Here is a 24,255-nt window from a genome sequence, read left to right as displayed (position 1 = left end):
AGAGCTCGCTGGCAGAGCGGCTGTCTGAGCAGCCGAGCTGAACCTGAGCCATCACCGTCGGGCACCTGTGAGGATTCATCGCAGCGCATCAGTTCAGCTGGTTTTTTTTTGGGGACGACAATTGGGTCATCTCAGGAACTTTTGATGGCAATGAAAACCATGAACCCCGGGAAGGCGAATCGGGGTAACGAGTCCTTGTGGTTGCAGAGATAAAGTGAGAATGTAAACAGCTAGGCAGCAAACTGGTCCTTTAGACGTCACCGTGGAGAGGTCCCGGGAAGGCATTGCCCCACGGTGGGTTGTTTGAAAGCAAAGGGGCCAAAACTGGGACTTTGATGCCATTTCTATAGGGCTTGCCAGGGCGAGCGAAGGCAGTGGCAATTCGGCTTCTGGTGCGACTGGCTGGAGGGCTCCTGCAGATAAAGCAACTGCCTTTGGTTTACCCCATGTCTGAATTCGTCCCACTTTTCTCTTGGTTTCTCCAGAGTTTTCTCCAGGCATGAATTTGATCCTACTGCGTAAACCGAAAGGTGAATATTAAGACAAGGTCACCTTTGTGCCTATGGAAGTTGTTTCTTAGAGCTGGGATTAATTATTTAGTAATTATATTTTCCCAAATGAAATACCAAAAGGGACGTAAGTAGCATGTTGGTCATCCCCAAAGGGACATAAAACAGTGAGTGAATCTTCTGGTTGTCCAACATCCACACCCGGGAGAGTCACACGCCCCACTAGGAGCACATTTACACTGTCTCGAGGAAGATAAAACCCGTCCCGGGAGGGACACAAGTCTCCAGGCGATGTGTACAGTAGCTCTGCATCCAATAGCTTTTGCGAGGAACGCCAATTGTGGCAAACTGCATTAAATTACATGCAATAATTTTGTAATATGGACTTCTGCCTGCTGACTATTAAAATGTATAGTAGTCCAAACCACTTCTCTCCTGGGACCAACAAACTCACTTCAGGCAAGATTTCTGCTTGGGTTCAAACCTCAGTTGGGAACAGCCAGTGTTTTTAACTAAGTCACCCAAACCCTCCCAAACCTAGGAAAACACACTCATACAGTAACTCCCGCTGTTGTTCCAGACATCTGAATGTTCCAGTAAAGTGTCCCAGCTGGCCCCAGATGTTTCTTAAGCATAAAGCAATGCTCTGAGCGCCGGACCCCCTGCCACCCGAACCTGAAGCTCGGTGGATTAAAGATTGACTGCGCTATGACATATTCGCATTTAGCCTGAATATAATACAGCAAAGACTTATCAATGGCAAATGTTTTGAAATGTAATCCAGCAAGCAGGGCAGCCTGGCACTTTGAATATGATGGATAAATAATGTATGGGAACTTAAGATCTAAATTAGATCTACAGGAAGAAAACTTTCCCTTTTCTCTAACTCTAAAAAGAAAGTTCTCTCACAATGAGGTCATTTTTACATCGGGCTTTCCATCTACAGTTTTTGCTTTTAGACAGAGGGTCTTCCTTTTACTTTGGAAGTACTTTACATTTACTGTAACATTTTTGCGAGTTACAGTTTTCCTCTGGTTTTCTAAATAGTTAAGTGAACGAGCTCATTTATCTGTTAGTAAACTGACTTTGCAATCTGCAAAATAACTGCTAAACTTTGCGTGGCATGCTGGAAGCTAACTGCAGTAACGCTAAACCTTGCTGTTTAAAAAAAAAAGATAGTGAAGTGAAAGAGAGGGAGAAAAAAAGAAAGGGAGGAAAGAGAGAGAAACAATCCCCATTTTGGTTTTTGTTAGAGGACGGCATACTACATAGATCAGAGACTTTTCAAAAAATAAAAACCCCCACTGTACACAAAGCACAGGAAAATGTGAGGAAAAAAGGAAAACCTAAAAGCAGCTTAGAATGTGTTAACTCTGCCATTCTGTCAGCTTAAAGAGTATTTTATGCTTGATCAACAGCTCTCTTTTATTATGCTTTTCTTTCATTCATTCAAGACATCAAAGACCAGAACCACCAGTGTACTGATCTACCAGAAGAACTTGTAAGGGTGTTCTAAAGAAACGGGGGTATTGGGAGCCAGACACCCCTGCGGACAAGGCAGGTCAAAGAGAATATTTCAACAATGATTACATTTTGTAAATCTTTGTACGAAAGACAGCTTATTTCCTGCTTTTTTCATGAAAAATAGATTCTATCCATTAAAGTGAGCCCACAGTATGAAAGTTACTTGAGATCTGAGGTACAGCAAGCGGATTAAGTGGATGGCGAGATGAAATCTTTGAGAGAGACGATGGCTTTCTCTGATATTTGTCGCTGCCATAAGGTTTTCTGACTGGGATAGAAACCTTTTTTTTTTTTTTTTTTTTGATTTGTAGACTGCTGATGGCAGCGAAGACGTTTGTAAAAGCAAAATAAACCAAATGAAAATGAAAGGACGATCGCAACAAATAAAGGAACTAAGAAAACAAATGACTGCAAAAACCTTTTGACATGTTGAAAAGAAAAACTACGTATATTTGCCCCACTCCAAAAATCGCCGGCTACCCATTTAAATCCGGCAGACAACTCTGCAGCGCAGCACACAGACCCAAGCCAGCTGTTTACTTTTCAAAGCCCGTGGTGGTTTCTGCCTTGATAAACTATATAACCTCACACACACAGAAGGGATTTTAGCTATGCAGACCTCATTGCTCTGTCCCGGTCTCTTTATGCGCTGTCACAGAATAAAAATGATCCTAACACAAACCCTGAAATAGTATCTTGCTCCAGAAAGGACATCTTTGTAAGATATTTCCTGAGTTACTGCCAAAAAGAATTTTTTTCGCCCATTCATCCTTTCAAAGTTTTGCTATAAACATAGCCAAAATTGTTCGAGAGTAATCAGAAATGACCAAAATGTGACCCGGCAGCCAAGTACAGCTGCGGGGGGGCGGAAGCTGCCCCTTGCCCGTTGGCCCCGGCCAGCAGCCACCTCTGCCACCACACCTGGGCGACGCTCACCGGCATCGGCACCTCTCTTGCTCCCCTGCTCGTGCATCGCCGTTTCCAAGGGAAAAAGAAAACAGCAGTACGTGTTTTACCAAAGAAGCAAACAGACCACTTTAAAAACCCACCTCGTGGTTCGCAGTTACTGCTGCGATTTAAAAGTAAATACGCTGCGAAGGAGTTCCGAAATCCTGCACTTTATGCCTCGCTTTTTAGACAGCCTTGTATTTTCCTCTGCTGGAAGCGCAGTTAAATTTGCTAAAGAGCGCAACGCTTAATATTTTCTTACGTTAAATCTCACTTATTTCTTTCCCTTTATGAAATAAAAATAAAAAAATAGGAAAATAAAGCCTGCATTGGGACTTAGATTCACTTAAAACTTCGCGCCGGGAACTCCCGTGGAAACTGGGATGGCTGCTGCGGGGGGGGCGACTTTCCAGCGTTTTGCTGGGGAAAAAGTGAGCCCCTTGGGGAACGGCTCCCGAAACTACCGCACCCGCCTTGTCCTCCACTTCCCCGCGCCCCTGGACGTGGCACAAAGGCGGTGGGTGAACGGGGACCCTCCCCCCCCCGCCCAAGCCCCATCGGTGGGTTCCCGGCCCCTCGCCGTCGCGGTCTGCCCGTCCCGGGCTGCGGCAGCGCGTTTGCAAGTTCAAGTTCAGGTTTAAGCGAAATCAAACGCTCCTCGGGAGTCCTGCAGCCCGCCTCATTTACATGTGATCCCCTCTGAACTTCGGCCTGCGCCAGCGCGCCCTGTTCCAGGGCCCGCCGAAGGAATGTTTTAGACAGTTTAGAGCCCGCAGTGCTTTCTCAGGCATTTTCGACCCAGAGGCCCAAGTTTCAAGCTGCAGCATTAAAAAGTTTCCACAGAGCTACTCTGCAGAGAAGGGGGGGGGGGTGGAGAGGAGGGAAATGCGGAGAACAATATCGTCTTAATTGTCTCTATATTAGCTCCACAGTTAAAGTATTACTTTTTAAAGGGACATAATTATCTCTGGAGGCACGGTTGTTATAATAACCCAGTACATACTTTCACCGCGGCGTACCCCGCTCTATTCTTCATTGTGCTCTCCGGTTTTGTTGCTTTTGCAGAAACTCCTTCTTACCCGGGTCCCCTGTACTGTACTTCCAGTTTTATTCAATTTAAGCCAGTTCCTGCAGTCCCCAGGCGAGCGAAAACTCCCCTGAAGCCTCAGGAGTTTCGCCTGCACCAGGACTGCAAAAACAATCTCCCCGCAACCACCGTTTTCCCCCCCAAAGTTGCTTTACTTTTATTACTTTAGACAATCGGGGAAAGTCATCCAAAGAAAATCAACCCCTTGTCTGGGCCTCCCGAGCTCCGTTTGCAGCGAGACACGGAGCCCGAGCACACACACACACACCACACACAACACACACAACACCACACACCTCTTGGGGTTTGCCCCCAGGACTCTTTCCCCGTCCCGTGCGGCGGGGAGAATGGAGCACTGGGAGCTACGGGAGGGACCCATGGGGCCGAGGGTCCCTGCTCTGCCGGCACGTTGCTGCGGAGCCTCCGGCTCTTTGCTCGGCAGACTTTGGGGTACAAAAGGCAGTTTTCAGCCGCTTTTCTTGACTGCCCTGAGAGTGCTTTGGAGTACACGGAGCAAGGGAAGGGAAGGGGAGGGGAGGCAATAACATGAGTTGGAGGGGAGAGCGAATGCTCCCTCCGAAATCTCCCCCAAAGAGAGCGCCTGGTCTCCCAGTGAAGACAAATGAGCAGCCCCCCGTTCCGCTGGGATCGCAGAGGCAGCATGCACAGCCTCATAAAAAAGGCAAAAATAGGGGAGGATGGGTCGGTAAGGAACTGGGCTGTGGGCAGCAGGAACTGGGGGCTGGTGGGGCACATGCTGGGCAGGTGCAGACACAGAGGGACAGCATGGGAGCTGGGGACTCTGGACGAGGGGGCCGAGACACAGCACGTTTTCGGAAGTGAGCAGAGAAAGGCTGGGGTTTGGAGAGCGCAGAAAGGGAGAGGAATCGGGGTTTTGGCGAGTCCTAGGTGTACTGGGCAAGGAGACCAAAAACGATCTCCAAGTTAACAGGGCAGGCATAGGGGCACGGAGGCAACTCCGTGTTCTTGCCACACTGACCTTAGAGTTAAAGTAGATGGTGAGCTGGAGGAATAATGAATCAATTCAACAGTGAACTCCCCTCCGCAAATCTCCCCTTAAAAAAAGCAAGCCAAAGCCAAGAGGGCATTGAGCTGAACAAAAAAAGCCTCCCAACGCGAGAACTTTTGATGTCTCCGTTTTTCCTGGTGCTTTGTCCTTTGCTAAACTGAGCAAACTGCTCTAAGAAAAGCAGAAGGCCGTGTACCGTGCCCTGCTCAGCGCTTGGCCCCGTGGTGTGTGGCCGTGGGGATCCATGATGGGACTTCTCTCATCACACCCGTCATGGCGGGGGACGTAGTGGCCGATGAGTCCCGTGGTTGGGACGATACAGGAGCTGGGGGACTGGGGTGAGGAGAGGCCACCCAGCCTTCGCAGGTAGCCAGGTCTCCGGCGGAGAAATGGGAAAAGCTTTGGCAGCCCGTGATCTGCCTTTGGATGAGGAGGGACGTATTAGACATGGTTGGCTAAAGGGAGTTGGGTCTTGGCCTAGTGTGGAGCGATTTTCACACATATTGTGAGATGCCAGTGAAAGTCCTGGTGGAGTGTAAAGTCATTAAGTGAGACGAAATTAAACATTTAGTTATTTCTGCTTCATCATATTTGGCAGTATGGCAGGCAGAATGAGTTACTACTAATGATCAATTTAGTAATACTAATTAAACTATCTCAATTTAATTAATAGTAACAGAGAAAACAGACAAAATTACTATGTAAACCTTGAACTTAAAATCAAAAGGTGCCTCTTCGCTTTCATGAGTCACTGAATGTGAGGCTTTTCTCTGAAAATAGACTGTAGAGAAGTGGCTCTTTGTACTCAGTAAGTAAGCTGCTCCATTGTACAGAGAATTACAGCTCTCCCCCATCTTTTTTCTTTTTTTTCCCCCTTTTTTTCTAAATGTTACTGCTTTTACTCCTCGTATTCCTGAAGAGCCTCCAGAAGAAGAACCTGAACTCCGTTTTGACTCACACGAAGTCAGCAGGACTGACAAAGCAGTTACCATTACTGGGACAAATTCTGTCCTTGTTACTACTGCTAGGAAGACGACGAGTTTCTAAAGACCCTGTGGAGCCTCCCTTGCTGGGAATGAACCAGACAGAACGTAACCTGGCCTATACTTTCAGATTTAGCCTACAAAACCAGTAAATTGGGAAAACCCCAAAACTAAACTCATCTCTACATCAAGGAAGATTGCTCTGGAGTCACTCAGAGATAATACCTGCAGCCACAAAATAAAAAGTCTAGAGATACATGATGCACTGCAAGCCCTCTGCATAAAGAAAATGTGAATTTTAACCTTGATCTTATTTGAAAAAGACTGGATTCATTCTACTGTGCATAGCTATAAGCAAAATACAAGCATAATTACACACAAATATTACTATATTTCTAAACCAAACTCCTGCCAGTAACAAAGCTTCCATCTCCTACTCTCATCGACTTCAATGAATGTACAGTTGGATCTAATATCGTAGATTCACAGATACGATCTTTAACTCAAAAGACTGCAAGAAAGTCCTTCAAAAAAGAGAAGAGCCAAACAAGCAGCATAATGTGTAAAAGTGTTCCGCAAATCTCAGATCTCATTATTTAGCACGTGCAAGGATGAAAACACCCAACTCCACATACAAATTTAATACCTAACTTTATCCCCTTTTTAAAAAAGATACTTTTTCTGTTGTCATATTTAAAAAGATGTATTTATAGCAAAAGCACAAAAGCATACCTGAAGTTGTATAAAACTGCTCCAAGCAGTGCAGAAATTATTCTGTTCAGCCTCAAAGGTGGCTGCATTTTATTAGTAGTGATATTTGTTACTCAATCTTGTCATTAAAATTACATTTCATTGGCTTCCAAAATGTATTTAGCTGCATCTCTTCATGTGCAATAATTAGTATTTGTATAGATGATGTAAGAGTTGGGTCGTGCAAGTGAATATGCCTGAAATATTATGATTATAGTGTCAGTACTCTTTTCGAAATTGAGTCTTAATAACCAAAGTACTAAAGGCTACATAGTCAAGCCTACAAGATATGTTCATATTAGCCACTTGATTTATTAATATTAGATTTTTTCTTTTTAAAGTATTCTGGTTTTGGATTATACTTTCCCAGTTCTGCCTCTGTTCAAGTAGAATATGCTATAAAAACAAGTGCCTAAAACAAGATGATACCTTTTGTTGTTCTGAACTAAAACCAGGTGAAGTTTGAAAGCTACAACTTGGCACGTTGCTAGTAATCCTTACCAAGAAGAAACATTTTTGTTAAATTTAAAATATGAACAGGTTTTAACAAAATTGCAGTCATTTTGCTGTATTTCTTTTGAAGCCCCAATCCTTCCCCTGTGTGCCAGTTACATTTGTCTCGGATAGCCCAGCACTAGGGGAGGTGATGCTCAGTCTCTTGGGAACACGAATCTGCAAACTGGAGAGTCCTTCTCTGTTAAGAAATGACTTCTCATCTTTTGGTCCCTTCTTATGGAATTTAGTATTAATTTCAGAGCGAGATAGTCTATTTTGCAAGGTGTTCACCTCTGGAGCTTATTTATTCCTTGACCTCCATGTTAAGGCCATTAAGCAAAGGTGATGCTTAGAACAGAGGTAGCTTAATGTCTATCTTGGAAAGGATGTAGGGACTGTGGCCTTTAATTTTTGACCTTCATTGTAGATTGTGGTCCTAATCCTTTGATTGCAGAATTGTTAAAAAGTATATATGGCAGTTGGCAAAAATCTTAATGTTCCAGTAAATGCAAAAGCCATAAATTTAGCTGCTGACCTTTTCCATCCAGGTCACATGTGACACATACTGGAGTTTGTCAGGCTGGGTGGAATTTATGGAGCTCATATAGGTATCAGCTGCGAAAGCTGAACTTTCCTGAAATGTCTTTCAAAGGCGCTTCCAAAACCCTTGTAAAAAGTCAGTACGTCTTTTTTTAAGGGTATACAATCTACACTCGTTTTAAAAAGGTCTCATCATGCCATCTCTGCAAACCTTCAACACTTAGGAAACTTCAGCTCTTAAAATCTCTTTACAAATGAGGAATCAGGCCAGGCACGTAATTATTGTGATTTCCAACTTCCAACAACCCCTTCCCAAGCCTACGGAATACGACGCTGAACCTCCGCGCGCTCCTTTCTTCCTCACGTGCACCTCTCTGCCCCTCTCTGAATCCATGGTATTGACGGCGTATTGTCAGTCAGGGAAATGGATTTGATGGTACCCTAAAGCAGGCAGAGGAAGGGAAGGAATACAAAACCTGCTCAGGTCCACACCGTGAGCGTGAGATCGATGTTTTCAATGATACGTTTGCCGCCACGTAGCACCCGAACTGTCACATTAATAATGTAGAAGGAGCTGATTAACTTAAGTAAAGTGCTCTCCACTGTGTAAACACATAAAGATCTACAGGGCAAAAGAGGAAAGAACGAACAAAACGTCATTTTTATATTTCATGTGGACACATTCTTGCTTTCTATGCTGCTCTTGTAACAATTACTGTACTAGCCACTCTGACAGAGTCAATAAATCGATCTGGGACCTGATGCAGCAGCGAGGCAGACTAATCCAATACAGCATTATCTGCAACGGGGGCTGGGGGTGGGCGTGGGGCGGCCGGGAAATCGCCGAGTCAAGTAGAAGCAGTACGAGGCACATAACTGTAATCTGGCCTTACACTTGTTTGTCTGAGTTATGTCTGGGCGTGCACGTGTGCACGTGTGTACCGTTAACAAACGTGCAGCTCTGCAGGACGAAAGTGCTCTGCCCATGCTGCATCTCCAAAGCCTTTACGACATCCGGAGTCGTTAATGATGCTCCAGTTGGTCACAGGACCCTGTGGTCCAGCGAGGATCCACATCCGCTCTGATTTGATCGTGTCGCCAGCGTGGCCAGTGAATTAAAGATCTGGTGATGCTCTCCCCCACCACACCGAAGTCAGTACCTGCACCCCCTCTCCACTGTGCCCACCACAACAGCACCAAGAGCTGCTGCTTGCCCATTGAAAAAACAAACGTGGGAGTCTCCTTCCATGTACTCTGTACCTGTGAATATAGGAACTGTCACGTTTTGTCGGATTAAATGGTCACTTGTGTCTGGTATTATGCCTCTGACAGTGGCTGCACTCCTCTTGGGAGGAATATGCAAGAATCCCTATAAAGGAGATGGACCAAATGATTTGGCCTGAGGGGAAACTTCTTCCCAGCCCCATGCAGTAAGTGGTAGGCCTTGTAAATCCATGTTAGCGGGAATATGAGATTGAAAAAATAAAAATAAAAGAAAGTTTCCTGCTGAATGGAAAAAAGAAAATTGTTTTTTGGCAGAAGTTCTTCAAGAAGGAGAACATAGGCCATTGTTATTATGAAGACTTTTCAATGAAAACGCAGAAAATCATTGCCGTTTAGAGTAATTGTTAGCTAAAGAAAGGTTACACAGCTTGTAGAGAATTTAGTAAGAAATTAAATCTCTCCAGCTCATTCATCATATTTCTGCATTTGCAACTCTTCCCACCAGGCCCACACTTACTTCTTCTCTCTCTTCTCCCCTACTGTGGAGCATAAGTAATGGCCATAAAACCCACAGAAAGGGTGCCTTACACACAGGCTTCCTGTTTCTTTTAAGGAGAGGAAGAATGCAGTAAGTTTAATTACTTAGTTTGGGAAATTCGTCTATGTCATTGTAAATGACTGTGTGCTGTATCTATTGGAAATAGGATGCTTAGTGTTAGTTTCAAAAAAAAAAAAAAACAAAAAAAAAAAGTCTGAATTGCTCACCAGAACCTGCAAGGAGGAAAGAAAAAGCACAGGAAAAAGGTTTCCCCCTGCTGAGGACTAACCCAGGCACTTCTGGACGATTGCCTCCAGCCCACTTTGAAGATAAGGCCACATGATGGTACTGGGACGTTTTCTATGAATCTTTACCTTTGTAGTGCAATATGTGCTTTCTTCTTGAGGGATACTGTTTCTCCGCTGCTTTTTAAGAACTGATCTGAGAGCGAAATTTCATCCCACCCCTCTGCATGAAAGCTCAATTAAATGGGCTCTGTGCACTGAGCTGAACAGACAGTGGAGGGAATGGGAGTCAGGGAGTGACCCTGATTTCTGGTCACCTTTGTAGCTCCTCTCTGTAGAGCACGCATTACTGGACTGTCATTAGCAACTGTGATCAGAGCAGCATGTTCATGCTCATGCTGCACCAAGACTATGTGATCAGGGGCACATCAGAGCACCGCGACCGCATGCGCGTTCTTTGCTCCCATCGTGGTGGAACTGTCTCAATTTTAGCTCACTGAAGGATTCATCCAACGCTTCCTGACTAATTTCATCAGAAGACTGAGTTCAATATGGCCAAACACAAAGCAAAGGCAGGATCTGAAATCATTCAACTTCCCAGGGTTTGAGACACGCTGATGCTTGATTGAGATGACACTGCATTTTCCATTTTTTCTAGACCTTATACTACATTTTTAGAGCCGTCTCCAGGCCACCCTCATGATCAGGCCAGCATAGCTGCCTCCTGGGTGGAAGATGAAGACAGCACCAACATTCGGGTCGTATATCAGTAGCTCAGTGCCATTGGTTCTGCAGCAAAACCCTTTTTGCTTCAGGAATCAAAACTTTCAGTGGTCATAATAGAGCTCAAGCCCACAAGAGCCCATCCTTCTTCCGTGCCCTTCAGCCAGGCAATTAGTATAAATTAAGTGGTCACATATGCAGTGTCCTCCTTTCACACACTCAACTGTTCATGATAATGGTTCTGCTTCTCATCTGGTTTGGGTCTCTCATTTCTTACATGTATTGTCAGTCTCTAGTAGGAAAGCAATCCATGAGGGTCAGGAGCTCAGGAGCCATCTAAAATTCAGGTGGCACTTTGGGCCCTGTGTAACTCTGCTCCGGGTGTCGGAGGAGAGCAGCCCTCACTTCCCATTGCCAATACGGAGAAGTCCACAGATCTCTCCTGGGTTTGGAAGGACAGTGACCCCTCTAACTTCAGCAGCTCTAGAAAGTAGCAGTCCCACACCTCCAAATTGTCTTTTTATATCTAGTCTCTGCAGATTTCTGTTCTTTACCCAGGAGAGACGCGATTCCTGTATTTAAATGATGTTCTGAACCTGCACTTACATTTGCTGCCAGGGGCCAAGAGAAGGAACGGGGCAATCAAGTCTCTGCTTAGAAGTGCTTTGGAGCTTCAGTTTCTCCCAAAGCCATGCATGCTGGCTTAGGGAGGTTACTTTCTGGAATATGTTGTTCTCAGAGGGGCCGAACTGATTTGAACAAATGCTTCCAAATGGGCATTCTTTATCTTCATTCACGCCCCAACACGACACATTCAGCCTTGGCGATAAGTATTCTTATCCTGGGGAGGAACAGTCACCTAAGCAACAAGCAGTGCTGACCTGGCTTATAAATAGTTCTGCTCAGAACCCCCAAAATAAAAGGCCTGATTTTGTTCCTGCAGCCTCTCCTGTTCTCCGCGCGTCCACTGCAACGTTCGAGCCACACGCACCCCTCGCGCTTTTTTCTGAACGCGATCCGCTCCGCCAAGCAGTGGCCCAGCTGTTGGCACGCTGCAGCAATACCACCGAATCCTGACCCTGCCCTTGCTCCCCGAGGGCCAGCAGGTGCCCGCTGCCTGTCTTGGACCACAGCAGTTGGGAAATGGGAGAAAGAGAGACGGGGGCAAAGGCAGGAAAGGAGAGGCAGCTTGGGGTACTCATTAATAAAGCACATCGACACGAGCTGTGCGAGCCTGGCAGCTCTGCGTCCCTTTCTGTCGGTGCAAAGGGCAGGGCCCCGTGGCAGGGGCTCTGCGAGAAGCAAAAATGGAAAATCCCCACGAAGCCAGGCACACGTTTTATTTGTGGAAAGAAAACTGTGTGCACTGGTTTCTTTCTTCCATAGGGTGGCAATGGAACCTGGGCACAAAGCAGCTACACGGTTTCAGCTGCAGGAGCGGTAGCTCTGGAGGAACTGCATTAGCTTCCCATTCCAGGTGCTGACTTTGATCTATGAATCCTGTACGCTTTCGGGATGCGCTACCTGCGCGACTGCTTCCCTGCCTCCCCCCTGCCCGCGCCGCCTCCAGCCGCGGCGAGGGGCATCGCCGGCGCTCCGCTCCTCCGAACCGAGCGTCTGGGCAGCAGCCACTGGCTGTTATCACAGAAGGACCATCTACTCTGGAATTTGCCTCCTTCCCCTGTCTGACAGAGCTCACATCTGCTAACCCACAGGACGCAGCGTAAAGCTCATTTTTTGTCCCGTGCCCTTTGTTTAAAGCGCTGCCAGTGAAAAATTGCAGGTTGCAGTTTGCTCTCTAAAAGGATTGCGGGGAGGTAAAAATTGTCTCTCCCTCGTCTCTCGAAAAGAAAGTAATTGTACAATTAGGTTTGTGTATGCACCTGAGGCAGAAGGTGGTTTTTAAGAGATAAATAAAAGCCTGAAGGAAGAAGGTAGAAAGATATCACTGTCTAATTCGGGAAAGACAGAGAACAGGAGCAGATCTAAAGAGTTAGCAATTTCCTTGTACTATAAACATAGTATCCCTTTTGCTAAACTTGAGTAATTTCCCCCTTAACTTACTACAGGGCAGCATTACTCTTTTATAGATGTGTTTCACAGCATGCGTTTTGGTACCTGGTCGCTATAAGGCTGGTAGCAAGACCATGGCTGTGCTTCTGAGCGTGCTGGTTTTCATACTCCTCGTTTCACTGCCTGGATAAGCTTGTTCGACTTTTGGGGTTTTTCTGACCCTTTATTGCGGTGTGGTAGGTAAGTTATGGGCTATTTGTTTCAACTGTTTTCTGTTACAAAGGATGAGCCATACCTAGAGTGCTCTTGTAGCTGGGTGTCTCTAAGACAAGAACACTCCGACCAGGGAAGTTCTTCTAGAAAATACTTTTATCTTTTCCTAGAGAAAAGTAAGGGAATAAATATTTGGTTTTGTGCTTAGCTAAGTTTTAGCAGCTAACTGGGATGGATCTGATATAAAGCATATTTAGATTAGAGAGGGATTTTCCTTAGCTGGACAAGAGGGTGCACGATACACTTTCTCTCTTCATCAGAGAAGAAAACCATTTAGTGTCTCACACAGCAGATCCTCTGCTCAGGTGCCTGCAGTGGGAGGCAGTTTCAGGTCTCTGCATCCCCATAATCTTATGGGGTAAGGCACACGGGGTCCTGGCAGGTAGGAGGGATTAGATGGAGCAGGCATGTGCTGCTCAGGCGCTGTTTTTAGCATCCGAAGTACAATTTCCAGGAAGATGTAGGGTAAGTAGGTGGCAAACAGGACTCGGACTAGTAAACAGCGTTTAGCGTGAAGCGGAGCGGCAGCACACTGAACACTTACGATCCCTCAAGGAATTTTGTACTGTAGAGCAAAGCGAGGGCGTTAGAGATCAACAAACACCGTTTAAAGCGGCGAGCGACAACGCAAACTCCGCTCACGAAGCGCAGGTTGCTCACTTGGCGTTACCAGCTGCACGTACTCTGAGCGCATATCCTGTGTTTCACAATTACTTTTATCGCTTGGTTAGGAAAAAAAAAACCCACCCCAAAGCTCAGAACCCTTATTCTTATTAGTGATGTTGCTACTGATAGGCTAGCCCCTAATTAATGTGATGGTACTTTCCCATTCCTCTGCTACTCTCCTTATTACAAGTCCTTGGCAATACAGAGACGTATCTATTACTTAGTCATGAGGCATCTAGACCAGCTTGCTTTTGAAACTAAAGACTGTGCACCCCAGGCATACTGTATTTCTGATTTGCATATGGAAAAGGCAGTTAAAAAGCTGATGTCCCCGTATTGCTTGCGAGTCAAGTAGCAAAAGTAAATGATTTATCAAGCAAAGGTTACAACACCTGTGCCTTTTTGACAACATATACAGAGGATGCCAAGTCAAGTGTTTCTTCTAATAGCTCAAACAGAAATTCAGATTCAAATAACCCCCCCAGATAGGACAATTATGTGGTGAGCCGCTGGAGCGGCAGAGTGATGGATGGGGTAAGCAGAGGCAGTGTCGGAAAAAACAACCGACTGAAAAGTTTTGAGGCTGCTAAAACCAGACAAAGCCAACAGCCCTTTTGGGGCTTTTGTTACTGAATCAGAACTACTGACTTAAAGCAGTTTATTTCCTGGTCTCTTCTGTCGTGGAGCTGTCGTCCTGCTGCAACCTTTGTTGACACAGGAAGACGGCCTTTTTCTAAATAAAATATTACATAAATTCTATAAAATTCCTTTAAGGGATTGTATTAGGAGAAATCTGACATAAATTAGAACATGCTGCTATGGAAATGTCTACTGCTAATTTTTATAATGCTCATTAAGAAAGGCATGTACTGGTTTTGGTTGTTTGAAAACAACCCAGGACATAACGATCCTTGCTCAAACCCAGCCATGCTGTTGTACATTTGTCTGGGATTTTATTCCAGTGTTCTGAATGCCCATGTATGGGAAATGTGACTTCTGCTGAACGGCCCTGTCACATCCCCGTGCACGGACTCACTTCTGCAGCACTTTAAGATGAATAACGGTGATGCACAACTAGTGCCTGTAGTCAAATGACCCTCTGATTGGAAGAGAAAATCAGAGCTACCGAAAAGCTGACCATAATGTTTTCTTATAGCTCGTAGCTGGACTGTAATTTTAAAAAGGCAGACATTCAGATACAGTCTTCATTTTTATTTTGTTGTTCCAGCAGTAAAGAGTTGCTTAACCCTTACACTTAAGCTTGACTTTCAGAAGCTCTGAGCGTTCGCTGCTTCCTCCTGTCTAAGGGAGCTGTGTGGCCTGGCGGTTAGTGGTCCTCAGGACCCATATCTTAGGCTGGCTCTGAATGTACTATAAAAATCCTGATGGAAAGCAGCCACCCCAGCTGCTTTTAATAACACAGTCCTATGTGTTTTTAGATTTTCATTTCGAAAATATCCTAAGCGATGGTCCTGTACCCTAATGCCCTGCAAAAGGAGTACAAAAGCATGTCTTTGTTTAGAGGGACGCTACGTAAATCCTAAATCATTGCAGTTAGCATTTTTACCTCACTTCTCTGATTTAAAAACACAGTCAACTTCAGCGTTGTTTCATGAATAAGTAGTGAGTTTTGCTGATAAATTATATATTTAGTATCAAGTGGGTTGTGGTGGTGTAATGATGTATAGAAGCAGGGAGATGCAGCTGGAGTCAGAGACTGGAAGTCAGTCTCCTTACCCACTGCAGCATGTTTGACTTTAATTGAAAGCTGTGCCTGAGTATTGTTTTTCACTGTACAGCATTGTTATTCTCTATACTGCACTACACAGAAGCACTTAAAGTAAGGCTAGAGCACTTTAAAATGATTTAAGTCATAAATAAGGAGGATAAAAGTTTACAGTCAACAAACTTATCTGGGAAACCTAGGCTGCAGGACACAAATAAGTTTAAAATATTTCGGAGACTTAATACTGTTGTATCTTACTACATAATCAATTTGCCAACTAGCAGTTTTTCAAGCCTTCTGGAAAAGGTAAGTAGCGTTCTCCAAAGGGTTTCAAGTTTCCTGAGCTATGAAGGAGGAGACCGAACGCTTAAGGACTTTAACAGTGTACCTTAACATTCCTGTTGTCCGATTTCAGTGTATTTCTGTGTATTCCAGTTGTTTCCAAAACGACTGGAGAAATAGGATTTAAAATGTAATGGCGCATGAAAACTTGTCACGTCCATGAACCAAATAAAGGAAGAGGCCCGAAAAGTGGGGTGCAGGCTGCGTTTTGTTAAGGCATGGGAAAAAAAATCAGAACCTGATGGGTTAAAACCCCGCTCCGCACTGCTGGTGTACTTTCTGTGACCCTGTTTAATGCAGAGAAGGTTTGAGATTCGATGTAGTTTAACCTGTGCTGTCGACAGAGCTATAAACTAAAGCCCCTAACAAATCGTACACAAAGAACAGATAGCAAGAAAACACTTTGTGTTCACAGGCATCTGGTTGCAGCCCTGTAAACCGAAAATCTTCACTAATGAGAGACTTGTGCTCCAGCAACAGCGTAGGTGCTGAAGCCATCGCAACGAGGAGTCTGTCTTCATGCACATACTGGACTGTGGCAAGTGACAGCCCTGAATCTGCACACTAATTATCCAGATGCACAGAAACGATGCGAAAGAACTTACAAAAGCTAAGAGTAGGACTCCCCAATTTGCTAGTTACTTGAATTATTACTTTTCAGTCATTGCAAACAGCTCAAAACAAAGTTACAAATAATTCTTTGCTGTTGACCTTTAAAAGAATTGTAACGTAGTCAAACACTCACTGGAAACTACAAGCTGCAGTTGTCCTAAAGCACTAGTCGTGCTCACTTTTTTGTACCTTCTCCCCATGATAACGTGATATTAAGCACAGACTTAATTTTTTCAACATCTGGCTCAAATTAGCTGCTAACAAAACTGCCAACAACTATTTTCTTAATCGACCCTGGGAATTTGATACAGCTTGGAAAAAGCACATTTAAACCTTGTCCTTCTCCTAAAGAAACACAAATGTTTACTTGAGCTTCTGATTTGACCATAGCAGGACTATGAATTCTGTTAACCCAGCTTTATAGGCCTGCCTCAACTGGACTTTTTGTGTAAGGAAACAGATGTGCTTGCAATTATAAAATCGCCTTCTCGCTCAAAGCCCACCAAATGGCCAACCATGAATTTGAGGCTGTTTTTTTTTAACATGGGAGTCCTTGGAGCAGTCTCCTGTTGTATCTGGTGAGGAACTAAGATGCACTGTTACCTGATGAGTCTTTCTGGGCTCCTTTTGCATACAGAATCATGGAATGGTTTGGGTTGGAAGGGACCTTAAAGATCATCTTGTTCCAACTTCCTGCCATGGGCAGGATCCACTAGATCAGGTTGCTCAAAGTCTCACCCAGCCTGGCCTAGAACACTTCCAAGGATGGGGCATCTACAACTTCTCTGGGCAACTTGTTCCAGTGCCTCACCACCCTCAGAGTGAAGAATTTCTTTCTTAGATCTAACCTAAATCTCCCCTCTTTCAGTTTAAAGTCATTACCCCTTGTCCTGTCACTACACAACCTTGTAAAAAGTCCCTCTCCAGCTGCCTAGGAAACAGGTTGGAGCAGAAGTCTCTGAAAACTCAGTCCTAGAGGAAAAAAAACTGTGCACTAGAAGCCAATACCTTAGAAAGCAAGAGAGATCTTTCCAGTTACGAAAGCGGCGTTATTACTACATAAGCTCAAAAAAAACCCAAAAAACAAAAACCAAAACACAACAGACAAACAAAGTGCAAGTGACATTTCGCTGTAGTTACTGAGACCACGTGGGTGAAGTGACAGCGGCAATGCGGCTGGCTCCGCGGGGACACGTTAGAGGACACTGAGGAAGAAGAGGCTGCAGGCATACAGAGAAGTCGAAAGCGGCCCACCTGAGTCTGTTGAGGGATATTTACAAAGCTTGGATCCCGTGGTCCAACACTGACGAACCGGTTTGCGGGGGAGGTGCTGGGTGTCGAGTAGGCTGTGAAGGGAAGGGACACATGCGTTGAGGAAGCGGCACTAGATTGCACACGAACAACACCAAAACACACTGTCTCAGAGCCACCTAAGCAGATGTTTAACATAGAAATGTGCAAACGTTTTAGAGAGCGAGAGTTTGGTTTTAGACACTGGAAAGGTTTGGTCTTAATGATGGTGGAATAAAGACGTAGGGGACTGGGCTGGTGGGACAGCCGCGACGTGCGCGCGGGGACGAGGGTGCTGGGGCCACCTCCTCCATCCCAGAGGAGAGCTGCTGCAGGCCCTTCCATGCTGGGACAGCACATGAGACCTCTCTACTCTTGGCATTGCCTGACTGTTTTCACTCGGATATGTGGTATCTCTGGTTTTAATGCAGTTTTGTATAGTGGGGAATTTACTGAAGTGCTTATTAACAGAATCAGATCCTTATTTCATGCTAATCCAGCATTCTCTCTCCATACCAAGTTTTGGTTTTCATACTGCTGTGGTCTGCACTCTCTAAAATGTTCACTTGATGTGTTTGACAAACTAGGAAGATCCTTTCGGTAAAAAATTAATGGGTTGCAGTTTCACTGGGGTGGTAAGTGCAATCAGTCTGAAGGCTGAAGCTGCCTTTAAGAACTGGAATGGCTCCCATAAATGTAAAGCTATTAAATGCAATGCAAGCCAAGAACCCAGATTACTTCCAAACTTGAAGTACTTTAATGATTTTATTGTTGCATTATATTCTCCACTGCAACTGTCCACAATGCCACGTACTTCCACATCCAAAAGCTTTCAATGCGTTTTCAGGCTTCCTCTCATTTGAAAATCCCCCTTGCAATCTTCTCCCTTGTTCAGTTCTTTTGCATGTTCAGATGTAAATTTGAATAACCTAAACAGACGCCTTAATACAAACAGTGATTCTGTCTATTTTAAATATATTTATGGGAATGCATTCTGCCGAGTAAAATCCCCAGACAATCTACCCAATGAAGAGACAAAAAACAATGTTAAAAAGAAAGTTATTTGCCACATTCCAGTCAGGCTAAATATAATGTTCAAGCCTCAACGTTGCAGAAAAATAAAGGGAGTTAAGAGTCGGAGAAGACACTGAGTTGTCTGTATAGATGAAAGCCTGTTGCCTTTCTGAAGGCACCATGTTCGGTGAAGAGGCGTTGCATTGGAGGAGCCTTTGGTTAAAGACTGTACTGAATCAGACCAATGCTCCACCTTATCCACTGTCCTCTCTCTTCCAGAGGCCATAAGCAGATGGACAGGGAAGAGTCAAACAGGTCATGTATTTACTTTCTCATATTCTTTCCCGCCCTGATTTATTTCAGCTCAGGGACTCCCTGTATTTAATGGCCCACATGAGATTTCTCATTGATGAATGCCCAATCTGCCCCAGAACCCAGGCAAAATGTTCTGCACCCCACAAAGCCCTTTGGTGAGAAGTTCCCAAGTCTACAAGCATGCAGAACCGCATCCTTCCCTTCCTTCTCTACCTAAGTCTCACAAATGTCTCATGATGCCTCCTAATTCTTACAATTTTATGAGACAGCTTCATGTTCTCAAAGAGCATTCCCCTGAAATCACCCCAGGAACTGCGTATCTTTGTTTCTTACTGATCGGAGGGAGATAAGGCACTCCTGACTTCTAAGTAGAATAAATTCTTCCCAGTTGTTTCCAGTGAGGTGAGCTTTTCTCTCCAAAAAGCTAACACTTCTCTAGTGCTTGCAAAAATCATGCAAGGAACACCTTTCCTTCACAAAGTTTTAAAGGAATTTTTAAGTGCACTAATCCATCTTTCTGAGATGATTTGGCAAATTGCAGAGCAGCTTGCATATTAGAGTATGAACAGGTACATTGGTTGTTATTCATATCTGCAAATCAAGGAAGAAATGAACTGCGTAGATTTGGTGAGATGTTCTCTTTGCCTTTTTACCATCTTAATTTGCTTAGTAATTCAAAGAAGCCACAAATTTGCAAGGGATATATCTCTGTTGCTAGTGCCATGTATTAAGATTCTTCTGTCCTGTTTTACAGTGAGGTGTTTTTTTTCTTAACTGACTGCTGAACCCTGTGTTGGGCGAGACTAAAAATTCCTTCTGCAGTGGGGAAAATTAACTTAAAGCTCAAAAATCAAACATCCGTTCTTTGGTTTTTCTGGTCTACTTTTAAGGAAGCAGAATGAGTGGAGAGGCCATTTAATCCCTTGGAGCAGGTAAGTTCCACCCAGAAGGGAAGGAACTCAAGATTTTGTTTACAGTTCCCCATTGGCAGATACTTTTGCTGTGATATTTGGTAGAAAATCAAAGGGAAACCATCAGAACACCGTCTTAAGTGGCTTCTCTGCTCAAACAAAAATTCTAAAGCATTTGAAAACTGCTTTAGAATATGCACAAAAGTCCCCTCAAACCTTGCTGGGTGAATTACTATGTATACCTTTCTTCCATAATGCTCCAAACTATGTTTAACTTTCTTTCTGAAAATACTCAGATGCCAGCTTGATATTTCCTTAAGGTCATACAACTACATTACTAGAGCCAAGAAGTGAGGAGTACCAAAACGACATATATGCACAGCAGGCTTACACTGGGCTCTCCCAAGATGCTAGTCCCACTTCACTGTAAAATGTCACGAGATGTTTGCGGATTGAAAGGGGCCATTTTGGCTCAGAATATTAAGTTGACATGGAATACACATTAGCAGTGACTCCTGTTACAGTGAAATGCGGTTCGGCAAAGGGAGCAGTACCGAGTGTTGCTTAGACCACCACCAACATGGCTTCTAGCCGTATCTTCCTGTCTTCACACGATACCCTCATTTGATACGGAGGTGGCATTCCTGAAAGTCCTACCACTTCTGATCCCTATACTCTGTCCTGAGATTAGGATGGGGCAAACTGCTCTCACTGGTTAAAGCTGGGTCATATTATGTTATCGTATACGTAGGTAGACTAAGCCTATGGTGGGGTCTTCAGACTGCTTTTTAGGAAAGGGAAAAGCCAAAGCGTGGAAAGGAACAGAAGCCAAGTCACTTAAGCAGATCTTCTCCTGATCTTTATCTGCTTTGCTCCATGGGAATTGCATAGATCTACACTAGTTGACACTAGCTGATAGCTAGTTGGGCTTGAATAGAAACATCTTCCTGCCCAGCCTAGTCTTTCTGCTACTGGAATTCACGAAGGATTGTTTGCAACATCATAGCCCATAGCCAAGGAAATGAATGTGATGCCACAAATTTGCTTCACTTCAGGAATGATGCTTCACTTCAGGAACAAGCAAAACAGGAGCTGGCAGAGAAAGAACATTTGCTCACACAGACAGCTTTGATATTTAGCCAAAATGGCAAGAAATTGTATGAAAGACAAGACAAACAAACAGTTTTGGGAATGTCATGTATTTTAAAGTTGCCTGGAGTAGGAGAATGTTAATTTAAAATATACTTTCCTGAAATAATTTCTATTAAGTATAGCAGTGTGTCGTTTATCAGAGAGTTCTGGATTAAAAAGACAAAACTTTTGTTTGGTAAAGATGATTAGGGTGAGCGATGACCTAATGTATCACTGGGTCTCCCTTTTAGAGACCAAAACGACAGGTACTTGTGCTTGGTAGGAAGAGCTGTGCCGTTTCACAAAGGACTAGGAGTCAGTTTGGCCATTGTGGAGTTGGAGCAAGAGAACTAACTAGAGAAATGCAGTGCAACACAGCAATTCCTACTGCAATGTGTTCTGCAGCTGAGTGTCTGAGAGGGAACTGCAAATTCTAACAAATTAAATGATACAGTCATCACCCTCTTTTTTATGGATGGGGAAAGGAGCGAACAGAAAGTTAAAACGGCTTGCCCAGAGGGTGCTCAGTCAATGCAGAGCAGGGAAAGGGAGAGAAATCCAATCTGATTATGAATCCAGTACTATAGCCACAAGATCATTCTTCTCATCCTGACACAAATGCTGTTTAACAGGAAAACTCCTTTGTGCAAAGGGACATTTACCAATAATGATCTTGCTCGACAGGGAAAATAGTGAAGTTTCTTCCCGTGTAGAGTTGTGAACCTTAGAAAATAACATTCAGTTTAAAAATGCTCCTTAAAAGTCATGGGGTACAGTATGGCAGTATCTTAGACTCTGCATTGGAACGAGGGCCACGGATTCTAGCACTGGGATCCAGTTACGATAAAGTCCAACTAGCATGTAGTGGAGGTGGTGTTTTCTTTGGACAATGAGATATTAAACCCAGAAACTGTCAAGTTCAAGAAAATACTGTGCTGTGTTTGTTATGGGTTACCAACCAAACAAAATCGAGAAGAGATCTGAGGTAAAATAATTTTGGGACTGCTTTTGATATCAAGGACGTGTTCTATTGAAAAGGCTTTTTACGGAGGAACCCTCCCAAACCTCATGAATCCCATCTCCATTGTGTCCTCTCACTGAGAATAATGCTGGCTTTCCAAAGGGATAGACTCGCAGCTGATACTTTCAACTCCCAAAGCATGCCTGGCCACCCAGTAGTGGCAAATCCCTGGTGTGCATCTCCAGGGGCTCTTCCTTCCTTGGACAGCACTAATGTTCATGTTTTGGTTAATGTCACAGCTGGAGAGTTTCACTATTGCTCTGAGAATCATTAACCACCTTGTTGTGATTTTTAGCTCTCGTTCCCAGGAGGCCGTGCTGTATTGAACAGCTGCTCCTGGCTCCCGCACCCCTCCAGAGGGCCATAGTCCAATTTTTGGTAGGGCCGTAACTGCGTTTTGTTTCTGCAGAGGGCTTTCTGCTAGACCAAAAAAGGGAAGGAGAACGGAGCAAATGCCAGCCCCTTTCACTCCATTTCCTTTTGGGGGGGGGGGGACTTCATTCTCCTCCACACAGCAAAGGAGAGAGTCTGGCCAAAACCTAACATCACTCCTGCCTTTGTTGCGTAAGTGACTTTCTAATATCCTGAAGCTCCGCGGGGCAGCCAGCCATAGCCCGGCGACACTCCCAGAACCGCTGCACTCGAGCAGTTCGTAACCATGGAAAGCCCCTTTTTGTGAGGCTTTTATGAAACGCTGGTGAATCTGCACTTGCTATTTGAAGGCTAATATTTAGTTAAGGAAAAAATAAACACCGACGAAAATGGGAGGTTGGTACTGATTGACACACTAAATGGAGTCCAGTGGGCCCTTCTGGTAAACTCTCACCGCCAGCCTAGGAACTTCGCTTTATTTTTCTCGTTATGTGGCCAGCCACTTCCACTGGCTTTGGTATGTCTTAGAAAATGTTTCCTATAATCTACTTTTCTGTAAAATTTGTCCCTAAATTAAATTATATGCTTCTTTACAACTCAAGTCGCTGTTATTCAAAACCCTTACCAAAAGGAAGATGCATGCCTGAATATGTACAGAACTATATGTTTAGACATCAGCGTAGCTAATTAACAAACAGTAATTATTCTCCTAATCTTTTGTTTAAATACCATTAACTGGCTGCTCTTGAGAAACCCTCGGTTCCCAATTAAGGTGGCAGCTGTCTGCTGAACACTGAGCCACAGTGACCGGCCCGAGCCCATGCCGATGAGTGGTGTTCTGCGAAGTTCAGCAGACCAATGCCAGTTTTTATGCCAGCTGAGAATCAGGCCAGACACGCATTCTAGCTTGTTTACATGGTCACGGTATCACAAAAATTATTAAGATTACTGCTAAAATGATGTTGGGAATTTTTTTCTTTTCGACACCACGCACTGCCAGTAAACTGAGTCACAACCGTAATGACAAACATACATTGACCTAGTTTCATTTTTCCCAGTTCTGAAGACAAGGAAATAGTAAGGCATTGGTGACTATATTCGGTGATAACTATGACTAACCATTAACCTTTTAGATTCCACCGCTGAATCTTATTGATAGGACTTAAAAGACAGTATCTCCCGTCAGAAAGCATCAAAACATCCTGATAGCACAAGTGTTGGTCTAAGGTCAGAAAGAGGAGCGGAGGGAATGAATCAACTTCTTAGCTCAACAAAAATCTGCTGATCAATTCTAGAAGTCCTGATTCTAGAAGATCATGTTCACAATCTTACCAGACTGTCTCATACTAAAACCCATTTTAATTTCGAAGCGAGCCAGAGCATCGTGCTGAGCTTGCAGTTGTGCACTATCGCGTAGCAGAAGGCAATGCAAAACTCCGAGATCTACCAGATTTTAAAAATGCCCCCTGGAACCTGTGCAAATCTCCTCAACAGTATATAAAGCTTTAAAAACGTAGGCTTCACATGGTCTGAATAGCGAATACCTCTTTGCACATCAAGCAGAGGCTGCATATAGCATTTAAATAATAAGCTTGAAAAGCACACAAAGGGATTTGCTCTTTCGATTAGATTGATTTTTGTTTGTGGATGTTATTTGGACTCCCTTCACTGTGGAACAAGTCCCCTACAGTTGCCATTAAAGCACTGAAAGCTTCCCTTTTGTTTTTAAATGTCAGTTTGAGCATAGCTTCATTAAATCATTTCACAATTAACTCCCTGAACATCCAGACTTTTTTAAAGCATCAAACCCAGCTGAATCGCATTTATTTCCCAGCAGAGTGAGTCCAAAGTGGTATCCCCAAGTGTGTATCCAGGAATTTGTATATTTGACTTGTGGCTACACAAAATACATATGGGAGCGGTGTGGGTGGTGGAGAGAGGATTAAAGCTTTCTCCCTGGGCCTAAGAAATAC

General features: G+C 44.2%; 1 protein-coding gene across 2 annotated transcripts in view; it reads right to left on the bottom strand.

Moving 5' to 3' along the window:
- Positions 1-24,255, bottom strand: part of NFIA (nuclear factor I A) — a 247,803-nt gene that overhangs the window by 5,974 nt on the left and 217,574 nt on the right. For both annotated transcript variants that reach the window (XM_086617088.1, XM_086617089.1), the window contains one exon: positions 5,205-5,211. In XM_086617088.1, coding sequence (XP_086473214.1) covers positions 5,205-5,211 — 7 coding nt within the window. The remainder of the gene's footprint in view (positions 1-5,204; positions 5,212-24,255) is intronic.

Source organism: Tauraco erythrolophus, chromosome 10 (assembly GCF_009769465.1).
Source record: "Tauraco erythrolophus isolate bTauEry1 chromosome 10, bTauEry1.pri, whole genome shotgun sequence".
NCBI lineage: Eukaryota > Metazoa > Chordata > Aves > Musophagiformes > Musophagidae > Tauraco > Tauraco erythrolophus.
Note: the sequence above shows the minus strand (reverse complement) of the source record. Positions and strands in the feature narration are given on the sequence as shown.